The 24583-nt window shown below is 44.6% G+C and overlaps 1 protein-coding gene across 1 annotated transcript in view; it reads left to right on the top strand.

Moving 5' to 3' along the window:
- The window catches only part of LOC118388070 (GDNF family receptor alpha-2-like), a 96261-nt gene that overhangs the window by 39211 nt on the left and 32467 nt on the right, over nucleotides 1–24583 (top strand). The window contains exons 4-5 of the mRNA XM_052525564.1: nucleotides 17066–17259; nucleotides 17366–17553. Of these exons, the coding sequence (XP_052381524.1) occupies nucleotides 17066–17259; nucleotides 17366–17553 (382 nt within the window). The remainder of the gene's footprint in view (nucleotides 1–17065; nucleotides 17260–17365; nucleotides 17554–24583) is intronic.

The following is a 24583-nucleotide window of genomic DNA, read 5'->3' as shown; positions in this document are numbered from 1 at the left end:
GTTTGTGTCTGTGTGTGCCTGGGGGCAAGGCTTTGTGTGTAGATGCTGTAAAGGCTGTGTGAGAGAGAGATAACAGCCGACCTAGGGCAACACTCTAATTGGCCCATGCACTCACTCCAGATACCTACCTCCCTCCCTCCCTCCCTCCCTCTCTCTCTCTTTCTCTCTCTCTTCCTCTCTTGGGATCCCTCACTTAGTTTATTACAGGAAAGAGAGGAGAGGGGAGGGAGGTGCGGAGAGCATAGGAGAGGAGACGATAGGGATGGAGAGGAGAGGAGAGTAGAGGAGAGAGGAGGGGAGGAGCAGCCAGGTTGCTCAAGATCCACTTGTAAATCCAACATCCGTCCAGGTACCCAAAACCGGCCACTATGGGCGACGATGAGAGCTATTACAATTAAATAGGCTGGGGTTTTGCTAGGAAGTTGTGGATGGGGGTGGTGGATGGACGTAAGCCACGAGCTCCACTTCTGGGGGTTGCGCGTTGAATCCCAGTGATCGGCACCCATTTTTTTATTCTAACCTTATTCCAAACCTTAACCCTTAACTTAACTATTCGATATGAATGCCTAAACTTAACTGTGGAGTTGTTTGTGTTTTAACCCTTTCCCAAAGGCACAGTGCAGTCAAAAACTAGATTTCCTGTGTTTTATATATACTCACTGGCCAATTTATTAGGTTCACCACCCCATTCACAAAAATGGATCCTACAGAAAGTGAGTCAAGTGTCTGTGGCTTGCTATATAAAGCAGGCAGACAGGCATCAAGGCATTCAGTTACTGTTCGATTGAACGTTAGAAGGGGCAAAACTAGTGACCTAAGCGACTCTGAGTGTAGTATGATTGTTGATGCCAGGCACGCTTTTGCTCCACTTATTGATTACAGTATCTCAGAAACGGTCACCCTCATGGGCTTTTCATGCACGACGGTGTCTAGGTTTTACAGAGAATGGTGTGACAAACAAAACAATATCCTGTGGGCGAAAACAGCTCGTTGATGAAAGAGGTCGAAGGAGAATGGCAAGAATCGTGCAAGCAAAAATATTAGCCACAAACCAATAATGGCGCAGTACAACAGTGGTGTGTAGAACAGCATCTTGGAAAGAACAACTTGTAGATCCTTGTCATGGATGAGCTATTGCAGCAGACAACCACACCAGATTCCACTCCTATCAGCTAAAAAAAGAAGAAGCTACTCCAGTGGGCACACGATCACCAACATTGCCTGGAACATGACAGCGAGTACAGTTTACATAAGTGGCCTGCGCAGTCCCCAGACCTCATCCCAATAGAGCATCTGATGCCCTTTTAGTGTGAGAGCTGTGCCAGCCTGTTTTGGCGGGATGGAGTTTACGTCTGCCTAGTTAATATACCAATAAGAAACAGTGCTCCAAACCTCTCTGCCAATAACAGCTAGTTTTCAGTTTCCCCCTCCCCACTCAGACTACTCAGAGACCGTCCTTTCGCTTGAGAAATTGCTATTTTCTAAAAAGCTATTTTTGTTTCTTTTTGACCATTTCAAATGAAAACCATCATAATTAGGTACTTAATTCTTAACCATAAATTATTTGATATTGAGATAAAAACAGCTACATTGGGCCTTTGACTCTAAACTTAAACATTCTGAATTAATGCATAAACGTAACCAGCTGCGTGCGAGGCATCGACAACAACAGAGGTACAACCCAGGGTGCAGCTGCAGCAGGAGTGTCACGACTTCCGACGTCACCGGCTTTCTAGCCATCGCCGATCCACTTTTCATTTCCACTTTTCACTTTGTTTTCTACACACCTGGTTTCTATTCCCCAATTACATGTTCATTATTTAACCCTCTGTTTCCCACATGTTGGTGTGCGTGTTTGTTTATTATATTCAGGTTGTATCTTGATGGCAGGTATTGTTTCCCGGGTTCGTTATTACGCCCGTTATTTACGAATGACCGGTATTTTCACGCACCTTTAGTATTTGTTTTATACTGGTACAGTTTGTGGAATAAACTACCTTGTACACTCATCTCTGCTCTCTTGCAACTGGTTCCATGCACCAGTTACCCACAGCCTGACAAGGAGGAGCAACGCAGGGTATCCAAAACACTTAGAATTTGGACTTTTGGAAAAATGCGAACAAACATCAGAATCTGATGTCAAATTGGTCAAACCGTGATATTTTATTGACAGGCGAGGAGAGGAGGAGGATTGAGAAGAGATTAAGAGATAGACAGGGCCTTTTAACAAGAAGACACAGGTTAGATTACAATCAACAGGGTTGGGTAGGTTGCTTTCTAAATGTATTCCTTTACAGTTACTAGTTACCTGTTCAAACTCAATAATGTAATCTGATTACTTTCAGGTACTTTTGTATTACTTTCCCCTTAAGAGACGTTAGAAGACAAAGATGAATATTACCAATTGCAGGATAAATCAATGTCAGAGCTTACATAGCCGGCCATAAATGGATGTTATATTTTACAATATGGGTTATGTAGTCATCTTCTAACCCATTGCTTTCTCGTTCAATACATTAAAAAAAAAAGTGTCAGATCCAGTCATTACAATTATTTTATACCCCTTGCTCTTCAAGAATAGGACTTGGAAATATGAAAATATAGATTTGTCAAATTATTTTACCTGAAAGTAACCCAAAAATGAAGGATTTATTAGGCTACTCTGTTATGTATGACTTTGTTGTCATGGAGGACTGATTGAGTTCATTGCTTCGAGATTACAAATAAATGCTGCCCTCATTGAGTTGCATTTATTTTAGTACCAATGAAAAGTGCTGTGTGTGTGGAAAATGAATGCAAGAGGCCTATTGTTGTAAGGGATTTCTTCCATTGACGGAGAGGCGGACCAAAGCGCAGCGTGGTTGTTTTGATTCATGTTTTAATAAATCACTTCACATTAACAAACTAACAAAAACAAGAAACGGGAAAACCCAAAACAGCCCTATCTGGTGCAAAACACAGAGACAGGAACAATCACCCACAAACACACAGTGAAACCCAGGCTACCTAAGTATGATTCTCAATCAGAGACAACTAATGACACCTGCCTGTGATTGAGAACCATACTAGGCCGAAACATAGAAATACCCCAAAACATAGAAAAACAAACATAGACTGCCCACCCAACTCACGCCCTGACCATACTAAATAATGACAAAACAAAGGAAATAAAGGTCAGAACGTGACAGTACCCCCAAAGGTGCGGACTCCGGCCGCAAAACCTTAACCTATAGGGGAGGGTCTGGGTGGGCGTCTGTCCGCGGTGGCGGCTCTGGCGCGGGATGCGGACCCCACTTCACCATTGTCTTAGTCCGCTTTTTTGTCCGCCTCCATGGCTTTCTAACCATGGCCACCCCTCTCAATGACCCCACTGGACAGAGGGGCAGCTCGGGACAGAGGGGCGGAAGCTCTGGACAGAGGGGCAGAAGCTCTGGACAGAGGGGCAGAAGCTCTGGACAGAGGGGCAGGGGCTCTGGCGCCTCTGGGCTGAGGGGCTCTGGCTCCTCAGACTCCGGCAGCAGCGCCGGACAGGCGGGAGACTCCGGCAGCAGCGCCGGACAGGCGGGAGACTCCGGCAGCAGCGCCGGACAGGCGGGAGACTCCGGCAGCAGCGCCGGACAGGTGGGAGACTCCGGCAGGGAGGAGACAGAGAGACAGGCTGGTGCGTGGGGCTGCCACAGGAACCACCAGGCTAGGGAGACCTTCAGGAGGCTTGGTGTTAGGAGGCACCTGAAGGACCGGGCTGTGGGGGAGCACTGGAGCTCTGGTGCGCAACCTTGGCACCACTTCCCCAGGCTGGACAACTACTTTAGCCAGGACCCTCCAGAGTGCAGGCACAGGTTGAACCGGGCTGTGGGTAAGCACGGGAGATCTGGTGCTTACTACATGCACCACTCCCACATTTGTCCGGCACGAGCGGAGCGCAGGCAGAGGACGCACTGCACCCTCCCAGCAACCCGGAGACACAGTACGCAGAGCCGGCGCAGGATACCCTGGACCAAAACTGCGTACCGGCGACCAGACCCGCTGAGCAGGCACCATACGCCCTGGCTCGATGCCCACACTCGCATGGCACTTTCGGGGGGCTGCCCTATAGCGCACCGGGCTATGGGCACGTACTGGCGACACCGTGCGCTTAACCGCATAACACGGTGCCTGACCAGTAATGCACTGCTTATAATAAGCACGAGGAGTGAGCTCAGGTCTGCTACCTGGCTTAGTACCACACCTCGTCTGCCCCCCCCCAACATTTTTTTGGGGCTGCCTCTCTTACCTGTCGCACTGCCCTGCTGCCTCATATCGCCGGCTCCTCTCTCCAGATGCCTCTGCTCTCCTAGCTGCCTCCACCTGTTCCCATGGAAGGCGATCCTTTCCCGCCAGGATCTCCTCCCAGGTGTAGCAACCCTTTCCGTCCAATACATCGTCCCATGTCCATTCCTCTTTGCGCCAGTGTTGCTGTTGTTGCTGCCTCTGTTTACCACGCCGCTTGGTCCTTGGTTGGTGGGTGATTCTGTAAGGGATTTCTTCCATTGACGGAGAGGCGGACCAATGCGCAGCGTGGTTGTTTTGATTCATGTTTTAATAAATCACTTCACATGAACAAACTAATAAAAACAAGAAACGGGAAAACCCAAAACAGCCCTATTTTTTTTATTTTTTATAAAAAATAAGTTATTATCTTCAATACCATTCATTCTTTACAACTCATAATTTTCATACATACTCAAATAATGGTATTTTAATTAAACATAACAAAACCTCAGGGGAGCATCTTCCCTCCCCGTCACCCTACAAAATACCTTTCCCTATCTCCCTGTCCCTAATCTATCCCGTTACAAATCTAAATGACACCCAGCCCTAAACCCCCCTTCCAACTCTCTCGAGCAGCATGCTGCCCCCACTTCCTCTCCTCCCTCTTCATCCTCCCCCTCAAATCTCCTTCCACCCTCCTCATTATCCCTTCCACCCCCCAATCTCTCCCTGTCTTCACCATGTTCTGCCTGGCTTCCCACAGCCCCCGTTTAAAGAGACTCATGAGAAGCCAGAGCAGAAACCTGTCCCTATCCGTCCCTCTCGCTCTCCCTACACCTCTCTCTAACCTGGCCCACGTCAATACAAAATCCCCCCTTACCAAACCTAACAACACCCGTGCCCTAGCCCATACTACTCCGGCAAAGGCACAGTCCCAAAAGACATGGCGCACAGTCTCCTCCCTGCCACAAGAGGATCTTGGACAAGTGGGGGATTGCACCAAACTATACCGGTACATGATGGAACGTACCGGCAAGCACTTATGGAGGCTCAACCAATTCAGGTCCTTGAGCCTGTTGTCCAGACCCCGCGCCTGCACTCCCTCCCAGACCACTTCCGAGATGCCCACTACAGGCGCCGGACTCCATGCCTTTCTGACCTCCTCGTACAGGTGCCTGTGATCTAAACCTACTCGGGCAACTTCAACCTCAGGGTGCGCACTCAGCCACATGACCAAAGTGCCACGGCAGCTGTTCCGCCCGAGGACCCGTGTTAGACCACACCATTACGCTTCTCGCCTGATACGAGAAGAACACCCGTAGGAGGTAACCGGACGGGTGTATCACTGGCTGAGTAATCTCCGTTAACAAGAAAGAAACAAAAATTGTGTCCAGCTTGAGGGGGAAATGTGGTACCCCCCTACCTCCATCCCCGATGGGACAGATCATGCGTGCCCTGGCGACCCACTCGCACCTGCCACTCCACATAAACTGAAACACAAGCCTCACTAGAGGCCTCCTCAGACAAGCCGGCAATGGGTAGATGTATGCCAAATACAAAAGAGACGGCAACACATCCACCTTTAGGACCAGGACTTTGCCCATAAAAGACAAATACCTAGCTTTCCACATTGCTAGCTTCCTCTGTACCACTGCGATACGCATGTTCCAGTTTAGCGTCGCTGAGCCGGAGGTCTCAAAATGGACCCCGAGAATCCTCAGGGCCCCCTCACAGAGAGGGGGCCCCCCAGGCACATCCGTTCTACCGCGCCATCTTCCGAAAAACTTGACGGAAGACTTTGCATGGTTCAGAACTGCTCCCGACGCTCGGGTGAAATCCCCAAAGATGGCAAGGGACCTTGTCAGGCACGAGTCCTTGCACAGCAGCAAGGAAGTGTCGTCGGTGTACTGCGTCATCTTAACACGCAGCCCACCACTTCCAGGGATCAGCAAGCCTTCCACCCCTGTGTCTGCCCTAATGGCAGCCCCCAGAGGCTACATGTACAGAACGAAGAGGAGAGCCGAGAGTGGGCACCCCTGCCTGACCCCAGACGAGAGGTCAAAAACGTCACCCAAGTGACTATTTACACTAACTCGGCACCCCGCTCCGACATATAATGTACGAATCCATCCTATGAACTTCTCCCCAAATCCTAATCGACCTAACACTCTGAATAAAAAGGATCTATTCACGCGATCAAAGGCTTTCGCCTGATCTAGCTCTGCTACCATTAAAGGCAGTCCTCTATCCTCAACCCAAGCGATGGAGTCCCTGATTAACTGTAGGGTCCATCTAATAGAGCGGCCCTCTACCCCGCACGTCTGATCCTCATGGACGACGTAGGGAAGGGCTGTGCACAACCGGTCTGCTAAAACCTTTGCAAGTAGCTTGTAATCTACACACAGCATGGTCAACGGCCGCCAGTTGCCAAGGTCTGTTACTTCCCCCTTCTTATATAAAAGTGACAGCACACCAACAGCCATTGATCCCCCCGGGACCCCCGTCTCAAGGAATGGCCTTCAAGACTTCGAGGACCACTGGTCCAAGTATACCCCAAAACTTGAGATAAAACTCAGCCGGCAGCCCATCCATCCCAGGCACCTTCCCTTTTCCCATCCCCCTAAGAGCGCTCTCAACCTCTTCTAGTGAAATCTGGGCCTCCATCACTTCTCTAATGTCCTCCGGCAACCGCCTGGACATGTGTTCTAAAAACACATTTCCCTGCTCTACATCTATTTCCCTTTCCTTAAATAAACCTTGGAAATGATCAGTTGTCACCCTGACCATATCCTCTGGTTCTCTAACTATACTTTCTTCCCTAACGCCATGCATTACCTTCCTACTCTGTCTGGCTCTAACCAACTTAAAGAACATTGCAGAACAAGTCTCATTATGTTCTAGAAAGCCACTATGCGCACGCTCCAGGAAAGCTTGAGCCTTCCGCTCCTGCAACTCCTGAGCTGCGCCTTTAGGGTTGCGGATCTCTCCCAGTCAAACGACCCGCCGAGGTTGCCTGCCTCGTATTTGAGTTCAATTAACCTTTGGATACGATCCACCTCCCTCCTCTCCTCCCTTTTTTCCCTCTTGCAATACCCTATTATAAAAGCCCTAATCCTCACCTTAACTAATTCCCACCACTCTAACACCCCCTCGCACATGGACCGGAGGCCTTCAAGCCTCCAAAAGAAACCATAAAACCTGTCAACAAAAGCCTGCTCCTCCAGCACATCCCGATCTAACTTCCAGTACCCCCTACCAAAGAGGCAGACTGGCGACCCCACCTGCAGGAGCACCCCGTTGTGATCCGAAAAGAAAAACAGGCAACAGCCGCCCAGACAACTTACCCAAAGACTTACCCAAAGACCTGGGTACAAAAATATAGTCGAGCCTCCGCTCAACCCCCCTGGATTTGCGCCATGTAGGACCGGCCATTTTCGGAGTAGTGTGCAGACCACCATCTACCAGACCATGGCAAGCCATCAGCCCGGCAATGGCGCCTGCACTGCTATCCCCCCCTATTCCTAAATCTGTATTAAAATCTGTATTGAAATTAAAATTTCCTATTTGTGACACACAGGGGCGTCAGACAGTCCACCATCTCCCTCCTGTCTGCCACCACCTGTGGCCCATACACCACCAGTAATCTAAATTTACAATCCCTTATCGTGACATCCACCCCTATAACCCTCCCCTGCATTACCACAAAAGAATCCTCCACTTTTACCTCCCTGTACCCACACAAAATCCCTACCCCCGATGAGTGCACCCCCCCAATACCCCAGACCGACTCCCCCTTGTCCCACTCCCTCTTAAACCTACTAACATCCCCTCCATCCCTCAGGTGAACCTCCTGTAAAAAACAAATATCAAACCCCACACCCTCCAAATAACTAAAAACCGCCCTCCTCTTAACAAAATCCCTTAAACCCCTTACATTTAAACTAACAAAAGTAAAATTAGACCCCATGAAAAAATAAAAACATGTAATACACTCAAATTCTAAACCCTGAGTCTTGTTAGGTGTGTCCCCACCCAACAGAAGTTGAGGGCCTGGGGAAACCAGCAGCAACCCAGAGGTTTCTCCCACCCTCTCTTGGCCATCCCCTCCCTCTCACTGTCGGCCAATCGCACCCTCCTCTTCATTCTCTTCTTTGGTGATGGCGGCAGTGGAGAGATACCACCCTCCCCCCCTGCCAGCTCCTCCACCATACCCCTCATCTCTTCCACCAGGGCACTTTCCCCCCAGTCCACTTGCTCTTCCACCGTCTCCTTCTCCACCACCCCTCTCTCGCTTTCTTCTCTCTCATGCTCCTCCACTCGGTTGCCTTCTTCCGCCGCTTTTCCTGGTTCTCCTACTCCCGTGCCTTCCGTTTCCTTCTCTCTTCCATCCGCCGCTTCTTGCTCCTCCTCCTTCCTTGCGGCCTTCCCCTCTGGACCTGTACTCTGGTAATGAGGCGTGCTTCCTTCTCCTCTTCTTCCCCCATCCCCCGCTCCTGCTCCCCCCCAGCCGCAGACGCATATGACCTCTGACGGGCCGGGCACCCCCGCCACAGGTGTGCTGACGAGCCACACCCATGGCACGTCTTAGGCTTGTCACAATCCCTCACCTCGTGTTCCTCAGATCCACAAAATCTGCATTTTCTTGTGCTGCACGAGGCAAATATGTGTCCGTAGGCCATACTGCGCCTGCAAAATGGGGGCTGACGTGCATAAAACAACGTCCCCCTGTCAGCCCCTAGGGAGAACATAGCAGGAGGATGGAGGTAGCCACCATGTCCCTTTGGGTCCTCTCTGAGGAGGGCCTGGAAGCCTCTCCTCCCATTCCAAAACCCAAGGGAGTCTTTGAGGTGCCTTGCTGAGGAGACGTTATCCATGTATCTCCCCAGAAAAGCCCTCACCTCTTCGTCCTTAACGTAAGGGTTATAAATGTTGACAGTTACAACCCTCAAGTTATTCTTCTCCAGGCTTGTTATTTCATAGTGGCTCATCGGCCTCTCACCTCCCACTGCTCTTGCCCTTCTCAGGATATCATCGTGTTTTTCCTCTGTATATAGTGCCATGTCGTATGCTCCCTCCAACGAGTTGCCTTGGAAACAAAACACGTCCTTCACCGTCAGCTTTAGAATCCCCATCAATATTATCCTTCCAACAGTTTCCCATCCTAAAGGCTCCAACTCCTTTTCCTTCCAAGCAAACCGAATCGTGTTGGTCAGCCCAATCCCAGGGACCGACCGTGTTGATGTATTTTGCACCATCTCCGCAAGGAGAATGGCGCTCATTCTCTTCTCTTCTCTTCCAAAACAAGGAAAAAAGAAAAACCAAAGTGACTGAGCCTATCTGGTGCAAACTAACACAGAGACAGGAACAATCACCCACAAACACACAGTGAAACCCAGGCTACCTAATTATGATTCTCAATCAGAGACAACAAATGACACCTGCCTCTGATTGAGAACCATACTAGGCCGAAACATAGAAATACCCCAAAACATAGAAAAACAAACATAGACTGCCCACCCAACTCACGCCCTGACCTCACGCCCTGACCATAATGACAAAACAAAGGAAGTAAAGGTCAGAACGTGACAATTGTTTACGTGTTTTGTTGGTGACACTTTAATATCTCGACAATTGCTTTATTCAGCACAAATTAGATTGAGCAATAAAAACCTCACTTGTGGTCTTAAACTTTTTTTGCTAAATCAAATCAAATCAAAAGTTATTTGTCACATACACATGGTTAGCAGATGTTAATGCGAGTGTAGCGAAATGCTTGTGCTTCTAGTTCCGACAATACAGTAATAACCAACGAGTAATCTAACCTAACTATTCCATAATTACTACCTTATACACACAAGTGTAAAGGGATAAAGAATATGTACATAAAGATATATGAATGAGTGATGGTACAGAACGGCATAGGCAAGATGCAGTAGATGGTATTGAGTACAGTATATACATATGAGATGAGTAATGTAGAGTATGTAAACAATGTGGCATAGTTTAAAGTGGCTAGTGATACATGTATCACATAAAGATGCAGTAGATGATAGAGTACAGTATATACCTATACATACGAGATGAGTAATGTAGGGTATGTAAACATTATATTAAGTAGCATTGTTTAAAGTGGCTAGTGATACATTTTTACACCAATTTCCATCCATTTCCATTATTAAAGTGGCTGGAGTTGAGTCAGTGTCAGTGTCAGTATGTTGGCAGCAGCCACTCAATGTTAGTGGTGGCTGTTTAACAGTCTGATGGCCTTGAGATAGAAGCTGCTTTTCAGTCTCTCGGTCCCTGCTTTGACGCACCTGTACTGACCTCACCTTCTGGATGATAGCGGGGTGAACAGGCAGTGGCTCGGGTGGTTGTTGTCCTTGATGATCTTTATGGCCTTCCTGTGACATCGGGTGGTGTAGGTGTCTTGGAGGGCAGGTAGTTTGCCCCCGGTGATGCGTTGTGCAGACCTCACTACCCTCTGGAGAGCCTTACAGTTGTGGGCGGAGCAGTTGCCGTACCAGGCGGTGATACAGCCCGACAGGATGCTCTCGATTGTCCATCTGTAGAAGTTTGTGAGTGCTTTTGGTGTCAAGCCGAATTTCTTCAGCCTCCTGAGGTTGAAGAGGCGCTGCTGCTCCTTCTTCACGACGTTGTCTGTGTGGGTGGACCAATTCAGTTTGTCCGTGATGTGTACGCCGAGGAAGACTTACTCCCCTCTCCACTACTGTCCCATCGATGTGGATAGGGGGGTGCCCTCCTCTGCTGTTTCCTGAAGTCCACAATCATCTCCTTTGTTTTGTTGACGTTGAGTGTGAGGTTATTTTCCTGACACCACGCTCCAAGGGCCCTCACCTCCTCCCTGTAGGCTGTCTCGTCGTTTTTGGTAATCAAGCCTACCACTGTTGTGTCGTCCGCAAACTTGATGATTGAGTTGGAGGTGTGCATGGCCACGCAGCCGTGGGTGAACAGGGAGTACAGGAGAGGGCTCAGAACGCACCCTTGTGGGGCTACAGTGTTGAGGATAAGCGGGGTGGAGATGTTGTTATCTACCCTCACCACCTGGGGGCAGCCCGTGAGGAAGTCCAGTACCCAGTTGCACAGGGCAGGGTTGAGACCCAGGGTCTCGAGCTTGATGATGAGTTTGGAGGGTACTATGGTGTTAAATGCTGATCTGTAGTCGAAGAACAGCATTCTCACATAGCTATTCCTCTTGTCCAGATGGTTTAGGGCAGTGTGCAGTGTGGTTGCGATTGCGTCGTCTGTGGACCTATTTGGGCGGTAAGCAAATTGGAGTGGGTCTAGGGTGTCAGGTAGGGTGGAGGTGATATGGTCCTTGACTAGTCTCTCAAAGCACTTCATGATGACTAAAATGAGTGCTACGGGGCGGTAGTCGTTTTGCTAATTTACCTTAGCTTTCTTCTGGTCATACAGAGTCTTTATTGGTAGTCTTAAACAAATCTACAACGAAACCAAGGACACACCTCACATACATGGTTATGGGCTTAAAAAAGATAACAGTACCATGTCAGATGTACTGTAGAGTTGAAATGGAATGCAAACTCGTTTTTTGTTTGCATTCCAATATTACACTTTATATGCATCACAGAAGACTGAAATATAGCCAAACTGTTTGACGTAGAAACACCGGATTTTCGGCAGGTTTTCTTAATTAACATTTATTAATTATGAAATTATGAAAAATCCACCCATGATGCCACTAGATAATTTGGCTGCAGGAAAGGGATACATTAAACTTGTTTTTGACCGTATGTGGAGAACAATACCACGGAGGAGTTTAAAAGGGAGGAACTCCCTCAAATTTTAATTCCGTAGGCTGGGTTCCCCACTAGGCTGTTGGAAGAGTGCATTTTTTACTGGTCGCAAAAACAATAATTGATAGGCAGCTTAAACGTCTTCAATTGAACGTTATTGTGTTAAAATACACATATATTGTATATACATTTGTGAAAAGCCATCCACAGCAATCACCATCCATAAGGTTCAAATAGCTAAATGAGAGAGCAGCAGTGTGATTCACATAATTGCGCTATGTATCACCAGTAGGCTACATCGCTGCTGTCTTCCTCACCTTCAAGCATTTATTCAAGATGGATGTATAATCTTTGAATGCGGACAGCCGTCGCACCATTTGGAAGACAACATAGCCTACAAAAGGCCTATTCCTGTTCTTTTCACACGATCCATCAAAATGCATTTGTTTGTGTCGTTATAGTGGTCTGACTTGTAGTCAGATTCGTTCAGCCGGAACAAACTTGAGCCTTTTTCCAACGCTGATTTGAATGTCATTGATAAAGCATAAAAGTGTCAAAGAATTGTTTCGCAAACATTCTTTCTGAAATTAAAAGTAATCCGAGAAGGAATCATCTAGTTTTTCAAAAGTATCAGTAATTTAATTCCAAAATTCTTGCTGATAACGTAACGGATTATTGTTAGAGTTTTTGTAATCAATTACATGTAAATGATTACGCACACACACAAACACACACACATCTGCAATGAATATGTGCATACCTCAGTAGTGCTGTGCAGCTGGAAGGTGAAACTGTAATGAAGTCTTTATTCTCCAGTCATTAAGGCTTGTCTACTACAATCACCCTGAGCTCAGCTCATTTCACACAATCAATAAACTACGAGGAGGAGGAGAGGTGTGTGTGTGTGTGTGTGTGTGTGTGTGTGTGTGTGTGTGTCAGAATTGTCCTAGGGGAACAATCATGCTCTATAAGGCTTGAAGGACAGGACACATGTGTTAGTTGTACTTAGTCTACTATGGAAGCTAATATGTCATGTGCATTCACATTACTATTGGAGACATATATCCAATGCCATTCCTGAGGTGAGTTCAACAAGGCTACATGTTGCCAATGTAACAAATTTAGTTGAACGATTTGAATGAACATTCCAAAATGTTACGGTGAAACATCAAACAGCTACTTTTTCTAAGGATTACTGTTAGTTTTTTAGCGATAATATTCAAACTGAAAATGACTTAGCTATTCCTATGTTTAGAGGCAGTTTAGACCCGATCGCTGCACACTGCCTTCTAACATTAGCAAACGGACGCGGTAACACAAAACAAATGGAATATGTTAGCTAACGTCAGCCAACTATTTCCGATGTTTGAACGCACCTCTGCTCTGCTTAACAGCCTGATCACTAGAAATAGACTTTGATTTTGGACATTTGAAAAGGTTCTGAGAACGTCAACATATATGACTTCTTCGGGGCTCACAAAAAAAAGATAAATGATTGCCCAGCACTGAGCACAAATTTGTGATGCTCAGAGCTTGCGCATGCTGCTTTGACTACTGAGGCCCCTCAGTTCACAATGCAAGCCGTGAGAACACTTGGTGATACTTGATGGTAATAGTGCGTCATTTTTTATTATTTTGTTTTTAGCCTTCTCAAACCATAGACTTAATCTTAACCACTCAGAATGAATTCCTTCTGTTTTTAACCCTGTAACCAAGTGGGATTAAAAGGATCCACCCCTTTTTTTCAATTTTTGCCTAAAATGACATACCCAAATCTAACTGCCTGTTGCTCAGGCCCTGAAGCAAGAACATGCATATTCTTGGTACCTTTTGAAAGGAAACACTTTGAAGTTTGTAGAAATGTGAAAGGGAAGTTGGAGAATAACACAATAGATCTGGTAAAAGATCATACAAAAACAACAGTTCTTTTTTTTGGACCATCATCTTTGAAATGCAAGAAAAAGTCTATGATGTATTATTCCAGCCCAGGCACAATTGAGATTTTGGCCACTAGATGGCAGAAGTATATGTACAACGTTTAAAACTGATCCAATGAACCATTGTATCAAACACGGCCCAAATGTGCCTAATTTGTTTATTAAAAACGTTTATGTTCAAAATTGTGCACGCTCCTCAAACAATAGCATGGTCTTCTCTCACTGTAATAGCTACTGTAAATTGGACAGTGCAGTTAGATTAATAAGAATTTAAGCTTTCTGCCAATATCAGATATGTCCCGGGAAATGTTCTTGTTACTTACAACCTCTTGCTAATCGCATTAGCTTATGTTAGCTCAACTGTCCTGTGGACGGGACACCGATCCCGAAGAATTAACCCTGTAACCACAAAATTCGGTCTCAATTACCAATTTCCCTGGGAAATAAATGGACATCGCAGGAGACTGTGTCCTGCACAGAGGCAACAGAGGGAGAGGGGTAAGATTGCCTTTCTCATTGTGGACAAACTTTGTATAGATGGACAGCTATTCCCGAGACAGCTCCATAACACCATGACTATACTAAATTCTATGGGGACACCAGATTACGGAAGAAATTATGGGGACTGTAAAATATCTGAACAGTATGAAGTTGATATGCGCACACACGCACTCAATTACATGCTCACTTACACACAGACACACACACACACTTGATCTTGCTCTCTTATCTTTCTCTTCTCTCCTCTCTCTCTCTCTATTGTCTAGAACTTTCTATAATTCAACATGGTTCTTGTTTGTCTGTCTACATGTCTATTTATGTTTACAACAAGCAATGGGAAGATATCAGAGCAGGGACATTGGGGAATAACATCTTGTATGGGATACATTTGTACTGTAGTGAAGCCGTCTCTATAGTAATGCAATGTCTCTTTCATAATCATGTGATACGTCAATTACTATGGAAATGCTGGGATGTGTTTTTCTATGAATATAATGTTTAATGCACCTTTGACGTTGATTCTATATGGATTACAATTATCATCCTGAATATGAAGGCTACACTCACTTCATGTTACGCACATAGAGACTGAACCATGCAAATTGGCTGGGTTATTAACTATTTAGACATCACACAGTATAGAAATGTTATTCTGTCAGGTACTCAGCAGGATGATCTGATTTTATTAAAACAAGACCCAGATAGCAAATATAAAGACCCAGTCTATCTAAAAAAAAACTGGAGGCCCCTTACACTTCAATGTTGTGATAAACAAATACTAGCAGAATGCATAGCACTCACAATTAAAAAGGTTTTATCAGGTATTGTTCATCCTGGTCAGACAGGTTTTTTACATGGACGATACATTGGAGACAATATAGGACAACTACTAGAATAATAGAACATCATGAAACATCTAAGAAGCCAGACCTGGTATTCATAGCAGATTTTGAAAAGGCCTTTAATAAAGTAAGATTGGATTTTGGTTTTCAAGAATATTAATAAGAAAAAGCTCAACCTTTGTTTAAAAAATGACTTTTTGCCTTTGTGCAGAAATTAAATTAAAATTAAACCTTGTTAAAAGAATCTCTCTTTTTCAAACAAGCAGTGCAGAACTGGTTACAATTTCATCCCACAGAAAAGACCAAATAAATATTATGGTTGAACTAATAATGTGCTGATTGATAAAATTCCTGCATTTACGGAAAAGATGTTTGAGAAGGGTATTTTGTTTTTAAATAATATTGTAAATTGGATGAGTTAGTGATAGAGTTACAGTATGTCTTTCATGGAGCTATCGGAAATGTATGGGAAGGTCTTCTCAATCCAAGATTACAACAAATTGATTATAGCACTACCCCATAAATGGACGTAGGGAACTGGTCTGCCCAATATAAAGGATCAAAACTGGCATAAATAGGAAAATAACCCCGTTTAATTTGGGGACCAGGATGTTAACAGCTGTGCCGTACAGTTTGAAAAATAGCTGGGAAGAGATTTCTGATGTACTGATTCCATGGCACAGGGTGTTAAGAGTTCAAGATTCAAGACTTTATGCTTTTCAGCAAAAATGATGCCACCAACAAAATGTTGACTATGTGTGGCATTCAACTTCTGCAGATTTTGTTGCAATGATACAGAATCAATAAACCGTTTGTTCTGGTATTGCCGTCAGGTAGCTTGTCTCAGTTTAGGAATGGCTGAAAAAGCATAGCATTAATCTGAAATTGACGCTACAAATAGCATTATTGGGAGATTAGAAAGACCTGGTCAGTCAATTACTAATATACTAATACTCTTAGTAAAACTATTTATCGTCAACTTGCAATCTGTGGATTCGATCAGATAAACAAATGATCTATGTTATACATCACAGCATAGTTGAAAGATATTTAAATGGTACGTAGAAATCCAAAGAGGGTGGCCAACAGAGATAGGTGGGATGGGCTGAGGGAAACTGAGGGTTGGAATGTGGAACTGGAGACAAGTGGGAGTGAAGATTGATGGTCAAAGATAAAAGTAAAAAATAGAGTCAAAATAAACAAAAAATAAGTTTAACCGACACTTAAAAGGAACATTGTTACATCCAATGCCAGAGTTAGAAGGAGGTGGGGGGGGGGGTCAAGTGCAAGTGCAGGTTGTGCTTACTTTTTAATTCATTTTTTTTTTTATTCCATTCCAGCCATTACTATGAGCCCGTCCTCCCCAATTAAGGTGCCAACGGCCCCTTGTGATTAGAAGTCTAATATAGGATGTGAAGTATGAAATAAAAATGGGAATATAATATGCGTTCCCTCTACAACAAACTCTGTCACCGATGATGAGAATTAGGTCTTGATCTTTACAACATTTACATTTCTCCTCCCAATGCACTTAAACCGTGTGTGTGTGTGTGTGTGCGTGCGTGTGTGTGTTTCTGTTGTAGCTTCATTAAACAGATAATATAGTGAGTTTATATTTAGCTACAGTCACATTAGATGCTAGTGATGTGTAACAAGACAAACACTGGGGTTACACAGTGTGTCTGTGTCTGTTAACTTTTTGTGCTCATAATTTTCTCTCTCTCTCTGCCTCTCTTTCTCTATCCAACCCATCTCCCAGACTCTTCTCTGTCCAAGGCCAGCCCATGTTCGGAGCCAGGGAAACCCTGTAACCCATGTCTTGATGCAGCCAAGGCTTGCAACCTCAATGAAACCTGCAAGAGACAACGCTCTAATTACATCGCTATCTGCAACAAGCTCTCTCAGCCCTCACTGGCCAACCAGGAGCCTTGCAGCCGCAAACGATGTCACAAGGTGGTTGGACCTGCACAAATGACATCCTATTCCCTAGTAATACACTAATTCTGACCAGATCCCCCATCACATGATGAATGATAATTATATTATTTTGTGTTCCCAGGCGCTGCGTCAGTTCTTTGAGCGTGTGCAGTGGGAGCTGAGTTACCCCCTGTTGTTCTGCTCGTGTTCGGACCAGGCCTGTGCTGAGAGACGTAGACAGACCATTGTACCTGCCTGCTCCCACCAGGAGAAACACAGACCCTCATGTCTAGAGCTACGACGCGCCTGCCGCTCCGATGCACTCTGCAGGTAAACAAACCCAGACAGATACACACAAAAACACATACACCTCGACAAAACGTACACTCAAGTGTACACATGGATTTGCACACGCATGCAAGAACATAATTCCAAACACACTCAAGTGTGCACACTCATTTATGCATGAACACACAAACAAACACATACACACGCGAGCACTGGGATCCCAATCTTTTGGCTGCCTCATGCATTTAATTTCCTTTCTGCCTCCTACATAATGTTGAAAAGACCCCAGTGGTGTGTGGATCTGTTTGGGTGGTTTTGTTTGGGTGGTTTTGTGTGTGTGTGTGTACTGACAGACTTTAAGGGTGATTTAAAAAAAAAAAATTAGAGCGCGAAAGAGAGTGGCCAAAGATGGTCAGAGAAAGAAAAGAGAGAAGTGTAAAAAAAAAAAGAGAGAGCAGAGAAACAGAGAGAAAGAAAGAGAGAGCGGTAGAGAGATTAAGAGGATAGTTAGATAATGGTAACGGGTGTAACTTGGGGCAACCTCTGAGTTGGATGCTAATTGCAACAGGCAGCCAGGAACTCATTAGCTATGCAAATATGGTGAATATGTAAATGAGCAGTCCCAATGAGGGACGACTAATTAAAGAGAACGTTTAGACAAAACAATCTAATTATAACCACAAACAGACACAAACATACCCACGCACAACTACACAACAACCCACCTACACACTCCCATCTCCTCTCCCTTCCTCTCTTCTACACTCCTCTCCTCATCTAAATGTAGGGACAAGTTGTTTAAATGGGAGTTTAGGCTATTTCTGACTACATTATGTTTTCAAGGTCAGCATTGTCAGTTATGTGTTTATATGTTATTATAATTACATGGTGTATTGTGTGTGTGTGTGTGTGTGTGTATTTGTGTGGATGTGTGTGTGTATGTGCATTTTTTTCTGCCTCTGCTAATGTAGATATTATAATAAGGTGTCTCCCATGGGATTACTGTGAGTCTGCTTTACTGTGACTGACAAGTCAGGGTCAGAGAGAGAGAGAGGGGAAAAGAGCGAGAGGAACGAGAGCTGGGGAGGGTGAAAAAAATAGGATAGAAGGAGAGTGGAGAGAGAGAGTGTAGAGAGAGGGGGGGAGAGAGTCTATGTCCTCATTAGATATGCATGCACACCCCTTTAGCCAGCCAAGGTTATTAGCTTGGACACCAGAAAACAGCATGTAGCAGCTAACTGTCACACTGTAAGTCCAACTTGTATTTCTTTATGTGCCCAAGTTTTTATTCAGTGTTACAGGTACAAAAAACAAAGCATACAACGATAACCCCAACCCATCAGCAAACATTCACTGTCTACTTGATAAGCAACTCCAGTGTAGATTTGGCCTTGTGTCTGAGGTTATTGTCCCCCTGAAGGGTGAATTAATCTCCCAGTGTCTGGTGGAAAGCAGACTGAACCATGTTGTCCACTAGGACTTTGCCTGTGCTTACCTTCATTCCATTTATTTTCATCCTGAAAAACTCCTGAAAAAATACCCATAACATAATGCAGCCACCATTATGCTTGAAAATATGGAGTGGTACTCAGTAATGTGTTGTATTGGATTTGCCCCAAACATAACACTTTGTATTCAGGACAAAAATGTAATTGCTTGACACATTTTTGCAGTATTATTTTACTGCTGTTTTGCAAGGGAGATGTGTCAGATATTCTTTACAGGCTTCCTTCTTTTCACTCTGTCAATTAGGCTAGAATTGTGGAGTAATTACAATGTTGTCATCCTCAGTTGTCTCCAATCACAGCCACTTTGTCATTATCTGGTATTGTGTGTTGGCCAGTGACAACAAAAATCTTAATTTTATCAATTTTAAATTCAGGCTGTAACAACAAAATGTAGAACAAGTCAAGGGGTCTGAAGGCACATAGTTTGTATTTATTATGGATCCCCATAATATCCTGCCAAGGCAGCAGCTACTTTCCCTGGAGTCCAGCAAAATGAAGGAAGTTATACAATTTTAAAAACATAACAATACATTCATACCAGATTTTTACAACACATTAAGTGTGTCCTCTCACTCTACTACTACATATCTACAACATAAAATCCATGTGTACTGTACGTGTGTGTATAGTGCATATATTATTGTGTGTTTGTATGCATGTGTCTGGGCCTATTTTTGTGTTGCTTCAATAAATTGTGTTGCTTCAATGAATAATGCACATTATTCATGACAAGATATAGTTGAGGTTTAGGGTTTAGTGAATGATTTGTCCCAAATTCAAACCTTTTAGTTGTTTTTCCTTGCTACCAATTCCGAAATTAAGTGCAGCTCTTTGTTAAGTGTTGCAGTCATTTAATTCGATGTAGTAGCTCACACATTTAATTTTACATTTTTATCATTACTTTTTATTTTAGCCTACTTGGTAAATATTTTCTTCTTCTTGAAATGCACTGTTGGTTAAGGGCTTGTAAGTAAGCATTTCACGGTAAAGTCTACACTTGTTGTATTTGGCACATGTGACAATAAAGTTTGATTTGATGTATAGTGTTGAGTCATCCCCATAAATAGCAACACTGGCTTTATTCAAAGCCAGTGGCATGTCATTAGTAAAGATTGAAAAAGTAAGGGGCATAGACAGCTGCCCTGGGGAATTCATGATTCTATTGTGTTGGATAGGCTTCAATTAAAGAACATCTTGTGTATTCTGTTAGACAGATAACTGACAACATAGCAGGGAGTGAAAGCCATAACACATACGTTTTTCCAGCAGCAGACTTTGATCAAGAATGTCTAAAGCCGCACTGAAGTCTAACATAACAGCCCCCACAAGGTGTGGCAGGGTAGCCTAGTGGTTAGAGCATTGGACTAGTAATCAAAAGGTTGCAAGTTCAAATCCCCAAGCTGACAAGGTACAAATCTGTCATTCTGCCCCTGAACAGGCAGTTAACCCACTGTTCCTAGGCAGTCATTGAAAATAAGAATTTGTTCTTAACTGACTTGCCTAGTAAAATAAAGGTAAAATATATATATTTTATCATAATTGGTTTGTATATGTGGTGCTTTAGCTGAGTCAAGTATATTCATCCAGGCCTCAAATGATCCTTGATTAGCGCTTTTCATTATTGTGGTTGATAATGCTAATGTTATAACTTCTAATAGTAACTGTATCCACTAATTAAATGGGAGAGAGTGTGCAGTGCTGTCTGTGAGCAGAGAGATTGAGAGATTCAAAGGGCTATCATTGTTGAGTAACATACTGTAATAGATGAAAAGCATTGAATATTTAAATATTCATGCACTTCAAAATGTATTTTGTAACTTTGCCACAGAAGCATTCAATTGCAGGGCACTGCCACATCATTTACCTGATTTAGGGGACACAGTGAACAGTTGGGAGTTGGGGACAATTTCACCATAATACGTTTCCTTGGTGTTAAATACAGTCTGTGAACAAACATAAAAGGTATAAATTAATGGTTTGGATTATGGGATACCAAGGTCATATTTTTCCATATTCTATTCCAGTTAAAGGGTTGTTAAGATTCAATTCGATCTGCAGACCATACTTTTTAATGGCTAATTGTTCAGATTCAATTAGATCTGTGGACCATACTTTTTTCATGGCTATGAATATGAGCCTTCCCAAAGCTGTTTATATATTATAGAGATTGGGAGCACAGATCATTCATTTATAAAACCCATCATAGGATGGTTTGGTAGTTGAGTTTCCCAAGGGACTCCATAGGGAAAAAATGTGGAATGTTCATGATATCGGTAAGGGTATGGATTCCACATTTGGACCATTGGGGGGATGCAAAAGGCTACCCTCCAGGTTACAAGGCATTATTGTAAAATATTGGGTTACGGGCATGCCATTTCGATGCCCAGTTACATTTTTTTTTAAATGTTGTGCAAAAGGGAAATTGTGTGAGCAATAATAGGACCGAAGCATAGTTAAAACATTTTAAGAGATATATCAGTGAAGACCACCTCATCGAGGGAAAGAGGAGACACTATATTTCTCTCTATACTTAGCCAAGGGGCTGAATAATTATGTCTAAACCAATTTAGGATGGGGCGAAATGCTAGTACCTGGAAATACATTTTATTGTTTGGTACGGATAGTCCTCCTATCTCTTTCCCTCTTTGTAAATGTGTTAATATTATCCAGGATCGTTTACCTCACCACACAAATGTTGATACCACACTATGAATTGTATCCCAATTGCCAGAAGGGGGAGCCATGGGAAGCATTAAACTAAAGAAATTCATCCGTGGGAGTTTTTCATTTTGACAATAGATATTCTGCTAATTAAAGCAACTGGGATATTATTCCATCTACTGAGGTCCAATTTAATTGTTTTCAGCGTTCTGTTATTAAAGTTTTTGTCAATGGTTTTATCTAAGGAAGGAAATAAATCTACTCCTAAATATTTAAAATGGGAAACAGCAGGGTAGAGATGGAGTACTCCAATGGGGTCTTAAGAGGCATTGAGGCAGAAATTAAGATGAATTAATCTATGATCTTCGATGCGTTTGGGAGCGATTGAGATACATTGTCCAGATACAGTATTGTAACATTTTGTCTGTGTTTAATGACAGGAAGTGATCAGGAAAGTGTGTTATTTCCTTCGATTGATGAATTGCCTGGGTCAGGGGTTTCATGGATAATAATAATAGCAAAGACGAAATTGGATTGCCTTGTCTGCTGCTTCTAGTGATTCTGAACGGCGCAAAACATATATTGCCGGCTATAACTATGACTGAGGGATTAGAATATGGTATTTTAATCATATGAATGAAATTGGAACCAATTCCCATATTTATTTTTATTTTACCTTGGCAAGTCAGTTAAGAACAAATTCTTATTTTCAATGACGGCCTAGGTCAGGGGAAGAATGACTGATTTTTACCTTGTCAGCTTGGGGATTTGATCTTGCAACCTTCACAATCACTAGTTCAATGTTCTAACCACTAGGCTACCCTGCCTCGCCAATTATGTTCCAACACAGACCAGACATATGACCATTCTCGTCTATCAAAAGCTTTTCCTGCATCGAGAGATAATACAGTCAAAGGAACTGTTCTTTCTGATGATGCATCTAAGATACTGTACACTTTGTAATAGTCGAACGAGGTTATCCGAGGATAATCGCTTTTTAACAAGCCCGCCTTTGTCTGTGTGGAACTATTAGGCTACGTAATTCTAGAAACGGGACGACAACATTTAGTAAAATAGTTTAATATCGCTATTTATCAAGATAGGGGGTGATAGTGAGAACACTGGGTGGCATCCTTCACTATTTTTAATAAAAGCGAAGTTAATTATGTATTCACATCTCTCCCAATTTAACCTTTGTGAACGGCTGTATTAATAATTTCGAATCAGGCTGGGGTTGCTTGTGTATGCTGCCGCAGTGCCTACTACTATGATGTCAAAGTGGATGTCGGCAACCCGTCACTGCTCTGGATCAAGGCGGGCTTCTCCATCTTTCCAAGGCCTGCACCAGGCAGTCCTTAAAGGCTTCTCCATCTTTCCAAGGCCTGCACCAGGCAGTCCTTAAAGGCTTCTCCATCTTTCCAAGGCCTGCACCAGGTAGTCCTTAAAGGCTTCTCCATCTTTCCAAGGCCTGCACCAGGCAGTCCTTAAAGGCTTCTCCATCTTTCCAAGGCCTGCACCAGGCAGTCCTTAAAGGCTTCTCCATCTTTCCAAGGCCTGCACCAGGCAGTCCTTAAAGGCTTCTCCATCTTTCCAAGGCCTGCACCAGGCAGTCCTTAAAGGCTTCTCCATCTTTCCAAGGCCTGCACCAGGCAGTCCTTAAAGGCTTCTCCATCTTTCCAAGGCCTGCACCAGGCAGTCCTTAAAGGCTTCTCCATCTTTCCAAGGCCTGCACCAGGCAGTCCTTAAAGGCTTCTCCATCTTTCCAAGGCCTGCACCAGGCAGTCCTTAAAGGGTTCTCCATCTTTCCAAGGCCTGCACCAGGCAGTCCTTAAAGGGTTCTCCATCTTTCCAAGGCCTGCACCAGGCAGTCCTTAAAGGCCTCTCCATCTTTCCAAGGCCTGCACCAGGCAGTCCTTAAAGGCTTCTCCATCTTTCCAAGGCCTGCACCAGGCAGTCCTTAAAGGCTTCTCCATCTTTCCAAGGCCTGCACCAGGCAGTCCTTAAAGGCTTCTCCATCTTTCCAAGGCCTGCACCAGGCAGTCCTTAAAGGCTTCTCCATCTTTCCAAGGCCTGCACCAGGCAGTCCTTAAAGGCTTCTCCATCTTTCCAAGGCCTGCACCAGGCAGTCCTTAAAGGCCTCTCCATCTTTCCAAGGCCTGCACCAGGGAGTCCTTAAAGGCTTCTCCATCTTTCCAAGGCCTGCACCAGGCAGTCCTTAAAGGCTTCTCCATCTTTCCAAGGCCTGCACCAGGCAGTCCTTAAAGGCTTCTCCATCTTTCCAAGGCCTGCACCAGGCAGTCCTTAAAGGCTTCTCCATCTTTCCAAGGCCTGCACCAGGCAGTCCTTAAAGGCTTCTCCATCTTACCAAGGCCTGCACCAGGCAGTCCTTAAAGGCTTCTCCATCTTTCCAAGGCCTGCACCAGGCAGTCCTTAAAGGCTTCTCCATCTTTCCAAGGCCTGCACCAGGCAGTCCTTAAAGGCTTCTCCATCTTTCCAAGGCCTGCACCAGGCAGTCCTTAAAGGGTTCTCCATCTTTCCAAGGCCTGCACCAGGCAGTCCTTAAAGGGTTCTCCATCTTTCCAAGGCCTGCACCAGGCAGTCCTTAAAGGCTTCTCCATCTTTCCAAGGCCTGCACCAGGCAGTCCTTAAAGGCTTCTCCATCTTTCCAAGGCCTGCACCAGGCAGTCCTTAAAGGCTTCTCCATCTTTCCAAGGCCTGCACCAGGCAGTCCTTAAAGGCTTCTCCATCTTTCCAAGGCCTGCACCAGGCAGTCCTTAAAGGCTTCTCCATCTTTCCAAGGCCTGCACCAGGCAGTCCTTAAAGGCTTCTCCATCTTTCCAAGGCCTGCACCAGGCAGTCCTTAAAGGCTTCTCCATCTTTCCAAGGCCTGCACCAGGCAGTCC

Source organism: Oncorhynchus keta, chromosome 9, assembly GCF_023373465.1.
Source record: "Oncorhynchus keta strain PuntledgeMale-10-30-2019 chromosome 9, Oket_V2, whole genome shotgun sequence".
In the NCBI taxonomy this organism is placed as follows: Eukaryota; Metazoa; Chordata; class Actinopteri; order Salmoniformes; family Salmonidae; genus Oncorhynchus; species Oncorhynchus keta.
Note: the sequence above shows the minus strand (reverse complement) of the source record. Positions and strands in the feature narration are given on the sequence as shown.